The sequence below is a fragment of the Grammomys surdaster genome, unplaced genomic scaffold (assembly GCF_004785775.1).
Source record: "Grammomys surdaster isolate TR1022 unplaced genomic scaffold, NIH_TR_1.0 125982, whole genome shotgun sequence".
In the NCBI taxonomy this organism is placed as follows: domain Eukaryota; kingdom Metazoa; phylum Chordata; class Mammalia; order Rodentia; family Muridae; genus Grammomys; species Grammomys surdaster.
Window position 1 is genome coordinate 2,557,012 of NW_021620798.1, and position 11,250 is coordinate 2,568,261.

The window sequence follows — 11,250 nt, forward strand, 5'->3', positions numbered from 1 at the left end:
TAGTGACTGAACTAGATTGGGTCTAGCTTAGGTTTAAGATGAAGCTGTTTCTCCGCCTCATTTTGCATGGGGAATGTGAAAGATGTTAGTCTGTTTTGAACCTGATTTGGGTCAGAGGTCACTGTGACTAGATAGCCACTGAGAGGGAGGTCTTTAAGAGAGGGCTGGGAGGGACCACAGACATACTTATAGGGGTAAACCAGTTCCGCCTGTTTAGGCGGTTCCCTGTGCTTTAGCCATTTTAGCTCTGTTCTCCATGCCTGAAATCTAAGGTAAGATTTTCTCGGAGGGGTCTGTGAGGGCCAGGAGGGAGAAGCTAGAGCCTATTCTCTCACTCAGGAATACTGGGTGAGAAGATCTGTCTTCCCGAGGAGTTGGTCTGGGGGCCTTTAGGTCAGGTTATTCATCTAACAATGTATTTCGCTAAATTCTGTTACAAGTTGTCTTAGAGTCTCAAAGAACGAAATCCACAACCTGAATAGAGTGACAACTTTACTTCTGATCATAAGGAAACAGAAACAGTGGAACATGTACATCCAGGAGATAAGGCCCAGGCCTTCTATCCCTAATGGGGGAATTTGGCTGTTTCTCATTTGATGAAATCCAACCTCACAGTCTATTCTTGCTTAGGTCACTTTGAAAAGCAGCACCAAAAGGAAAGGAGAGAAGGTGGAGGGTTGCTGGCTGGAAAGGCACTCTGCTTTTTTTTTTTTTTTTGCTTTTGTTTGGTTGGTTTTTCCTTATGGTTTATTTTAATGAGTAGGGAGGGGTGCTTTGCCTGCGTGAATATCTATGGACTGTGTATGTGACTCATACCCATGGAGGACAAAAGAGAGATTTATATCCCCTGGGACTCGAGTTACAGACACTTGTGAACTGCCCTGGGGGTGCTGCAAATTCCGTCTGGGTCCTCTGGAAGAGCAGCCTGTGCTCTAAATTACTGAGCTATTTCTCCAGCCCAACATTTTTTTTAAACAAAGACAGAAAGTTGTTTTTACTGCCTAGTCAAATATTCCTGGGGCATGAAGTCAAGTAGGTATAGAATGATGAAACCTCTCACAGAAGGACATGTATTTGGGAATGAAAAATGGAAGTCTAGATCGTATGTTCAGTGGTCAAAGAGGAGAGTTCTAGGTTTATTGTCAAGTATTTGACAGAAAAGATGAAATGTAATGCTTTTTACAGTTCTGTGTTGGAAGCTGGAGGGACATGAGGCTTTTAGATGTGGTGCTGGACACGGGTTGGCAAATGTAGAGTTCTAGAAATCCATGATTGAGGAGTTTCCCTACAGTAAGATAAGGGTCTTGGTCCCACAAGCAGAGTTAGTTTCTGAAGGAATCTCTGTTACTAACCATGACTCACACTATTTTATTTCTCCAAATTTCATGTCTGGAGATGATGGAAGTTTAACTTCTCTGGAGATGGTTTGAGACACAGGTTGCTAAGAGAAAAGGCTGGGGAGATCTTGTGGATTTTATAGATATACCCTGGTTCTTGTTTTCTTGAAAGAATGAATTCAGTGACAAAATAAGTATAGATCATTAGGATAGAAGCTTGTTTAGCAAAGGTAAACAAAGCCAACACTCCAAAGAATGGAGTAGCTGCCCTAAAAGTCTGAGCTACACTGCCAAGTGTATAGAAGGAAGTTTTCAAAAATTTCATCTGTGTTCATTGGGTATGTGACTTGTTCCTAGGATAAGGTGATTGACAGGGCCTCTCCTTTTAGGGAGTTTCCAGTCTGCTAGAAAAGCATTTAGAAAATGGAGACAGGGTTAAAAGCATAAGATAAGTGACAGAGCATTCTAAAGTTGTTACTTCACATGTGTGAAGAAATGTTCTTGTACTTTCCTATTGGAGAAAGCAACAGCATACAAACTCCACTTCAAAAATGTTCAGCCACAAAGGTGCATTCTTTCAGGAGACACAATGATCAGGGTCCTGCTGCAGTTTCTGCAGTTAATTCCTGTCTAAGTCCTTTTCTTCCCAGCATTGTCTAGAAGGCCTTAAAGGAGGCTAGGGAGAAGTTGCTGTGTTCTTTGCCCCTAGAGATAGAATTGTACTGCCTGTGCCAGCCCAGGAAGACATCCCTGCCAGGCTGAAAGAAGGTGAAACAATATATGATTTCCTGTTTTCTGTTCTGATAGGCCAAGGGAATTAATTGAGACTATAGAGGAGGCTGCTAGAATTCATTCCCAACGAGGTAAAACTTGAATGAGAAATACAAACATTCCTCTCATCCACAGACATTACAGCAAATATAATGTCTTTGCCTGCATGCATATCTATGGACTGTGTATTTGTCTCAAACACTTCCTGTGAGTGGGGGCTTCAGGCTGTATCACAGTTCTAAATATTTTCCCCATATTTCATTTCTTGAGTACATCGAGAGGTAGGGCTTTGTGGTAGAGGGCGCTCTACTCTCTGATGATTCATATCTTTCTGGGTAAACTACTGAGTTTGGAGTGGAGTATTCTCCCCTCCCCCCAGAAAAAAAGTGAGAATACTGATTCTGTTGTCTAAGAGATTACTTTAGGGTACTCTTGTTTAGATCATGGTTCAAAAAGCTTCTTTCCAGGTGTATCATGACCAGAGTCCACAAAAGATGAGGATATGGGTATAGGTTGGACTTAGGACTGCTGGAAAGGAGCCCTAGATAAGACAAATGTTCAAGTGAAAGAGGATTATCAGGGCACCAAGAGAAGACTGAGGGACATCCCTTCTTCAAAAAGAATGGAGCTAACCCTGTCTACTCTGGCACTCATCTCTGGTACAGTATAGGCTGGATAAACTATGCTATTTCTTAGAATCTGTATTGATAGTCTGTTGTTATTGAGGCTTTTGGATTGTATAGTTCCAACTTCATAAACATTAAGGCAAAAAAGATGGTGGAGGATTAGCAGTTTTCCCTGTCTCCATAAATATTAGGACCTCTATTCCAGTATTTCCAAAGAGTTTCCTTCTTGTCTAGAGGTTCAATATCAACTTTTGGATGAAAGAATTTGTTTCCCTGAATTCCATGTGGGGAATCCAAGGAAGATGAACATTTTTAGGTCAGCAAAGGAAGCTGTCCCAGCACTGGGAAATATTGAGGAGAGACCTCCTAAAAAATAAACTGAGGGTTGTGATGGAGCCTTGGAAACCTCCTACTCCTCCATGTGTATAGCAGTTTGGGCCTTGCCTTTCCCAGAATTTTTACCAGGAAGCATCCAGAGTGGGTAGGCTGAGGGTGGTGAGTTGTTTGGAGGAGGTAGTGAGCCCTATTCATTTTGGGAGAGTCATAGCTTTAAGGGTTAGGGTCCTAGAAGGAAATTCCCCAACCAGTACAGAAACAGATGACTGTGATCCTTAACTAGGTTGTGCCCTGGGAATTACTAGGCAAGGTTGCAGCTATAAACATTGTTTCCATAAATTCAGTGTCAGGAGTCTGTGGTATCCGAGGCTTTGGGGACAGAAGAGAACTCAGGAAAGTCCTAATCTGGGTGGGAAGACCTTGAAGGGCAGATGGGAGCCTTCCCACACTAACAGAAATAATAGTCTTTAGTCCTCTTTGACCAGATTGTGGCTCTGGGAATATCTAGGCAAGGTTGTAAATCTAAACATTGTTTCCACAACTTCAGTATCAGGACTATGGGACTTGAGGATTTTTTAGAAGAGCCTAAAACTGGTTCAGGACCAGGCTCATCCTTGAATGGGAGGAGCCTCAAAGAACAGGGGCTTTGCCTTTCCCTACAAAAAGAGGTGTGGCCAAACTCGCTTGCTCAGACTTTTGCCCCAGAGGCTTCCAGTCTGTTCCAGCTTGGTGGCTGCTACCTGGAGCTCTCTGTCTAAAGTCTAAGAGAGGTAAGGCCTTTTGTGAGATAGCATTGGGATTAGTGGAGTACAAGTTCTAACCTCAGGAAATATTGAGGAGAGAGCTGTGCGGGTGAAATAAATTAAGGGAGGATTGGACTCATACATATAGGGGTCTGTACAATACTTACCTAAGGTACGATCTAGAAAGGGTAAGTTGTATGTACTTTCCAGCTTTCATGTGCGATACTGAAAGCATTAAGTCATTGAGAATGGGCAGAACTGGGTTAGGAAGGCATAAGTTCAAGTCTGAGCGAATACAAAAGAGAGGGCCTTGGAAGGACACTGGTGGAGAATTGAGAGACTTGTTTTCCAGTATTCATAATAGGGGTATATGAATCCTTCTATTGTTGAAAGGCTTTTAGGTGGGGAGCTAAACTCAGCTCATTACAGGAATAGTCCCAGCCTTGAGTGGAAATATGCTAAAGTATAATGGGAGCCTTTTCTTCCCTCAGAAAGGGCCACGTAGTCTCCATGGCTGATGTGGAAGCTCTAGGAACACCCAAGGCCAATGGCCTTATGTTCTTTGTTTCTATCTTTCATGCTGAGTTCATGTGAGATGAGGCTTCAGGGGAGGTGGCTGGACTCTAGTGCCAGGGGAGCAGCTTTAATTACAGGAAACATGGAGTTAGCAATGTGAGGATTTGGGGCCTACCCCTTTCTCACAGTTAGAGATAGGCTGTCCTACTTTCTCAAACAACATTCATTCCAGGAACGTTTCACTCATTCCAAGGATTCTACTTTTTCTAGTGTTTTGTAAGTTTAGGAGGGTGAGGCTTTTGTGGAAGGGTTGAACTCTAATTCTCATGTTTAAGAATGTGACCTTTCAAAAACAGTGAAAATAGGACCTTGAGAGAGCAGTTTTGTCACCATCTCCCTATAGAAATTGGGATGAATCCTCAGTGCTGCTTATCCAGACAGTTTCTTAAGTAGGCGCTAGGCCATGTTGCAGTACAAGGCATTTTGCTACCCTGAAGAAAAGGTCAGGGAATAAGAGAGGTAAGAACTTGACATAGGATATTGACATTGTTTTTTTCAGTTTAATTCATGCATGGAGAAAATCAGGGTCAGTCTCTAGTGAAGACTGAGAGGACTGAGGAACAATGAAGAGTCTGCCATTATCTTTCTTAGCACTGTGTGACTTCAGGTAGGCTGGACAATAGGACACTTCTATTTTTCTGTGCTGAGAAGCTAAGAAAGTTGGATCTTTTCAACAGAGTACTGGCAACCAGGCACTATATGTAGTAGTTCCAGTCTTGGGGGACCTGACTGAGGAAAGAGAGTTTTTCCTTCTCCCATAAAAATAGTACGGATATAGCTTTGTTTGCTAAGGTACTTGATTATAGATCATTAAAGGAAAAAATGCAAAGGAGGCTTATGAAGACTCTAAAAGAAGAGGAAGGGGATGTTTTGGGAAGAGTGAGACTCTCCTTTTACCCTTCAGAAATTAGTAGTGTTGGTCCTGCTTTATCAGGCAGCCTTACCAAGTACACTGAGACCAGGCATGGAGCAGCAATGTCTATAAAATATAATTTTATGTTGAGATTTCAAGAGAGCTCTGTCCTATGAGAAGAAGGCTGCATTTTAAAATTATGGGAGTGATTCTCTGCCTTCAAAAATATCTAAGAGACTTCTCCAGTGATAGAGAACTAGGAAAATTCTGACATAGAGTCCTCTCATTGATACTTTATAAATTTGGCACTCTTCTGCTGTGAATCACATTCCAGTTTCTTTACAGAAGTCCTCGCAAATTGAAATCATTGAAGTAACATACACCTCTCTCTGTCTGGAGCACCCACAGGCAGCCAGGAGGAAGGGAAGATCAATTCTATTACATTTATGGAGGATGTAAATGATCCTAACTAACGCTGTCAGTCCTTTCTGAGGGCATGATTGTGTTTATTTCCTAAAGTTGGAATTCCTCCTTTACACAGTGTAGTCTAGCACCCTCTTAAAAGTCTCATTACATCAAGGATATGTAACAATTCCAAATTACCTGGGACATCCCAGGGCAACTATCTAGAGAGTTAGGAATGCCTTACTTCAACTCTGTTATAGTAGAGAAGACTTGTAGTTCTTAGGGAAAAGCTTAACTAATATCTTACCTCCTCACTGTTGTCTGTATTCTCAGGAAGTAATCATCTTCATCAGAAGAGGAAGTTGTCTGGGAAAACGGAATAGCAGATCACCAGGGGGGAAAATCTGCCCAGAGTTCATCAGGTAAGAATCCTAAATTAGGAATGAGGACACAGTCCTCATTCTTCTTTGCAGGACAGAAGGCATGCTAGCTAAACTCAACTATGGCCTGCTCTTATCTCTTGAAGGAACTGTGTACATGGTCAAATGTACTTCTTGTCCTATCTTTTTGCTCAAAGAGTTGAATGATAAATATGAGGAAACATACCAGAAAACAGAAAACAGAGGGAGAAATATGAAACTTATGATTATAAAGAGGAGAAAGGGAGATGGGTGTAGGGGGAGGTACTGTGTGAGGAAGAGAACCAGGAGGAAGAGGGGGTTGCGATCAGGATTTAAAGGGAATGAATGAATAAATTAATTAATGAAAAAAATCAATGAAAGTGCCTCTAGCCTAGGAGCTCTGTGATCGCCGCATTTAGGTTAGCACTTCCTGCCATTCAGTTTAGCCTGATATTATTGTAAATTGTGCTCCATCACATTTGCTTCATTGTGTCAGAAATGTTTAGATCTTTCATGCAAATGTGATCTCAGTCTGTCAGATGGGTATAATCCATCCCTTCTTAGGGTAAACATGAACACATATGGGGGCTTTCACCCTAAAAGAGTCTTAAGTATTGTACATACATGAATATACACAAACATTATGATGTAGAACACAGAGACTCCAAATCTGACTTCCTGATATCAGACTCAACCATCTGGCTGAATCCTAAGACCATTTGTCATGTTTTTCTATAGGTTTCCAAAGGACAAGCCAGGTAGAAGGCTGCAGAACTCTGAGGATACTCCATATCACCTGGTGATAACCAGTAAGTTGCCTTTTGTCTGAAATTTCAGAGCATATATTGGCCTTTGAGGATGCTCCCTCTATTGTTTTCTTCCCTCCCTTCACCTTTGGAATCTCATCACTGACAGTCTTGTTTATAGTTTTGTTTTCTGTCTCCAGAAAGTCAAATAATGTCTCGCTACGGAAAGCACCCACGCCTCAGCCTGGAAGAAGGTGTAAACTTCCAGGACCCAACTGAAACGGATGAGGTGGTGTTCCCAGTGGTTCCCACTCCTGAGAATGAGGAGAAAGAGGGAGAGGAGGAGGTCCAAAAGGAAGAAGAAGAAGAAGATAGCAATAAGCAGGAGGTGGAAGATAACAGTGAGAAGGAAGAAGAAGACGAAGAAAAGGAGAAAGAAGAGGAAAATGAAGAGTCTGATGATGAAGTGGATGAGGAAGAAAATGAGACCGGAGAGGAAGAAGACATAGCTTCTATCTTTTCATTATCTTCTAATGTCTCTTCAGTTGCTTTCTCCCCTCCTTCTCCTTCTTCTTTTTTTTCTTCTTCTTCTTCCTCCTCCTCCTCTTCCTTCTTTTCTCTGTTTCAGAACAACCTGGTGGAGAATGAGGACTTTGCTCTTGGGATGCTAAGCATTTTTCAGAATGCTCAGAGCTTCTTCCCCTCACCTACTTTAGGGGGAAATTTGGATTATGCAGTCGGCCACCAGGAAGAGAGTTCAGGTGTCATCCTGTCTCCAGAAGACCCTGACTCCTTGCTCAATGCTGTAATACAAGAAAAGGCTACTGATTTGGTGTTTCTTTTCATTTACAAGTATAGAATGAAGGAACCCATCACATTAACTGAAATCAATGAGGTTGTCACTAACGAGTATGAGAACCATTTTCCTGTCATTTTCATTGAAGCATCTAAATGCTTGGAGATGACCTTTGGGATTGATATAAAGGAAAGTGATCTCGTAAGCAGTGCTTATGTCTTTGTCAACTCACTGAACCTCACCTATGAGGATATGCTGAGTGACAGTGATAGGCTGCCTAGAAATGCTTTCCTGATAGTTATTCTGGGTGTAATATTCATAGAAGGGAACTGTGCTTCTGAAGAAAGAATCTGGGAGTTCTTGAAACTGGTAGGAGTGTATGATGGGGAAGAGCACTTCATTTGTGGGGATCCCAGGGAGTTCCTTACCATACATCTAGTGCAGCAAAATTACCTGGAGTATCGGGAGGTGCTTAATAGCCAGCCTCAATGCTTTGAGTTCCTGTGGGGTCCAAGGGCCTATGCTGAAACTACCAAGATGAAAGTTTTGGAATTCTTGGCAAAGATGAATGGGTGTGACCCATCTGATTTCTCAGTCTGGTATGAAGAGGCCTTGAGAGATGAGGAAGAAAGAGCCTTGGCCTTAAATGACTCTGAAAATGGAAGCCCAAATGCATGGTTTGTAGAGCGCTGATCACTGGTTTCTTGTACCCAGTGTGAGGGATCCCTTTTGCCATGGATTCCCTCTAATTTTGAAAAGAGCAGTCAGGGAAAATCAAACCTAGGCTCAGTAGTACAGTCTCACTATGCTAATTGAGGTTTCCTTAACTATTTCATTGGGGGTTAATGTTAGATGTTACTCATTTTAAGGGAAAGTGTATTACCTCTAAACTCTATGATTGAAACTGATAACACAAATTTTACTGTTTGTTCAAAAAATAGTGGAAACATTATATAATGTTAAATTTGGTTGGTTTAATCCTTTTAGTCTATTCTGTAAAATTAAAATGTTGTATGCATTTCTTTTCCAGACTTTTGTAAGAAAATAAGACATAATAACAAATCTTAATAAAAACTGCTCACTTACTCATTCACCAAATCTTTTCTGTTTGGAAAACATATTGGGGTCAGGTACATAGAAATGTAAAGCATTTCCTTGCAGAAGGAATCACAGAGTCTGGGAATAGTTATCATACAAGGAAAATGGTCAAATATGTGTCAAGACAGAAAGAACAAGTTGAAAGAAGGAACAATTGAGGAGGTGAGAATTCAATTATCAGAAGTTATGTGCAAATATTCAGAGGCAGAATGGCAGAATTTTTGCACTTTGGGTAATTAAATGTTTTGGGGTATAATTACATTAAGCCATGAAAGGTATTACAAGTCACAGGCTTCATTAAAAAAATTAAAATAAAAAACAAAACAAATGAGCAACAGCAACAAAACCCTAAGTGTTATAACGTCCAAAGATCCAAGGATTTCATAGGAAGAAAGATATGAATCATTTCATTCTAGGTACAAATTATCGTTGCATCATTCTTTCCTCTAGCTTGGGGAAGTCCATAGTCTGTCTCTTACATGAAGATGGGTATTCTTGATTCTTTTGTACAAATTCAAACAAGATTAAAAATCTGATGGCTCTGAAGTTACTGTACAAAGTGTATAGACACAGAATGGATAGCAAGTGGGAAGAAAAGAATTAATTTATTTTTTTCTACAGGATATTCTAATTTTATCAGTTAAGCATGAAATATTTCCCAGATAATACATTGTCTAAGGAAATGAATTTAATTGAAAAGCATATTTTTTTGATTTTCTATTCCTTCCCTCATTGGATTGCATTTTCTGACACACTCTGGTTAATGACAACAACATTTGGGCGTGATACCAGGTGTTCTATGGTCAGTGCATTCTCCCTGTGATGCCACCTTCCTCAAATCTGCTTCTTTGGAATTACTCACAGATTGCAAGACTGGCACATGCCAGGATTGGACAAGAGTTTATCTATAGCATACATTGTTTCCTACCTCGAAGCCTTTGGTTTCTGACACATTTCTTGCCATTCCAAAATGTCTCAGTTGACACTGTCCAAATATTCAAAGCATAATGGGTGATAAAACATTGTGATTCTTTTCATGTTACTACTAGGGTTATCTTGCTCTTATAACTAGGTGATTTTACAGCTAGCAGTGTCCTTGGTAGTAAACTTCAGCTGTCATCAAATGTAAATTTTTCTCATACATGTGAGTTGAGAATCCAGTACACCAACAGAAAGAAGCTTCTTGCCAAACAGAAGTGTGGATCCTTTCAGAAAATATAAGTCAGTGTGGGTAAGCAGACACAACCTGAGAGATGACAGAAGTATCCACGGGACAAAAATCACTGATGTCCTTAAGGCCAAATGCAAAACCAATCCAGAGCTCAATTATGGCTGTCACTCAGGCCCCAATCTAGAGTTTAATATAGCCTGGAGTACGGTTCAGTGTTCAGCTTAAAGATGAAAAATTGAAAATGGAATGCATAGGGATGAAATTTTAAAGGAGTCATGTCTGGGAATGGCATTTCTATATTTCTACGACATCTACTACTTAAACATAGCACCTTTAAATTTTATGCTTTGTCTGGAAGCTAAGGAGGAGGGCAATACTATAGAAACCAACAGTCTCAACAAACCTGGTCTCCGGGATCTCTCAGCCACTGAACCACCAACCAGGAAGCATATACCAGCTGATATGAGGCCTCCAACACATATAAGGTAGAGAACTCCTAGGTCTGGACTCAGTGAGAGAAGATGAACGTAACCCTTAAGAGACTTGGAGCACCAGGGAGAAGGGGAGGTCTGGTGGTATGGGGTTGGGGTGGGGGTTGGGGCATCCTTTTCGAGATAGGGGTGAGGGTGAGGATGGGGGAGGAGGTGTGGGATGTGGAACAGTTGAAGGGTAGACCAGGAGGGGCATAAAGTCTGGACTGTAAAAAAAGATTAAAGAGTAAATAAGAAAAAAGAAAAAAAAAAGAAATATGCACTGTCACCTCAAAAGATAATTATTCTAAGGTTGTCATTGTTGTTCTATGTTGACACCAGATATCATCTGGTGCATTGGTGCATGGTACATACATTTTCCACACAGAATGAGAACATACATCTAGAACAGCTCCTTGTTATAGTGACAGAAATACATGGCTTGGAAGACATGCAGTTCCATGGATCACCCTTTTGAAAATATCCCCATATTGAGATAATATTTAGGTATGAGGAGGAAGCATGCAAAGTAACATCACACTCTTGATGCCAATGGAAATGCTGGGTAAATGGATCATTGGTAGTATTTTGATTTTCTGCCATGGAGGCAAAGGCCCAGGGAGAGCCCTGACTTCCCTTTTTTGGTTCAACACATCTTGCATTATGCAATTTCATACATTCATTCACTCATCCATCTGTTTTTTGATTAAAGACTATTAAATAAATGTGGAGAAAACACCAAAAGATAGCACAGGATTATAACTAAATACTTAACTGAAGAAACACATGGGAAGAAACAAAAATAGACAATTTGGAAGAATTTGGGGAAATTCAGAGCATTGAAGTGGTGATAGCTTGTACATGCCACCAACTAATCCCTCAAATACAAACAAAAAGTTCTCAACAAAATACTATCAAACT

At 40.8% G+C, this 11,250-nt stretch overlaps 1 protein-coding gene across 2 annotated transcripts; it reads left to right on the top strand.

Annotated features, from left to right (window-relative positions):
- Window positions 1-215: 215 nt before the first annotated feature.
- Magec1 (MAGE family member C1) lies at window positions 216-8,683 on the top strand. Of its 2 annotated transcripts, none has more exons than XM_028754144.1 (4): window positions 216-272; window positions 5,981-6,069; window positions 6,787-6,857; window positions 6,995-8,682. In XM_028754144.1, the coding sequence occupies exon 4, from the start codon at window positions 7,006-7,008 to the stop codon at window positions 8,281-8,283; it is 1,278 nt and encodes a 425-aa protein (XP_028609977.1). In that variant the 5' UTR covers window positions 216-272; window positions 5,981-6,069; window positions 6,787-6,857; window positions 6,995-7,005; the 3' UTR covers window positions 8,284-8,682. The 2 variants fall into 2 exon arrangements, with proteins under 2 accessions (XP_028609977.1, XP_028609976.1); XM_028754143.1 differs by lacking the exon at window positions 216-272 and adding an exon at window positions 3,747-3,840 and having other exon boundaries at window positions 6,995-8,683.
- Window positions 8,684-11,250: the final 2,567 nt, after the last annotated feature.

Excerpts from the sequence above, each read along its gene's own strand:
- Magec1 (XM_028754144.1), top strand. The coding sequence starts at position 7,006 with ATGTCTCGCTACGGAAAGCACCCACGCCTCAGCCTGGAAGAAGGTGTA.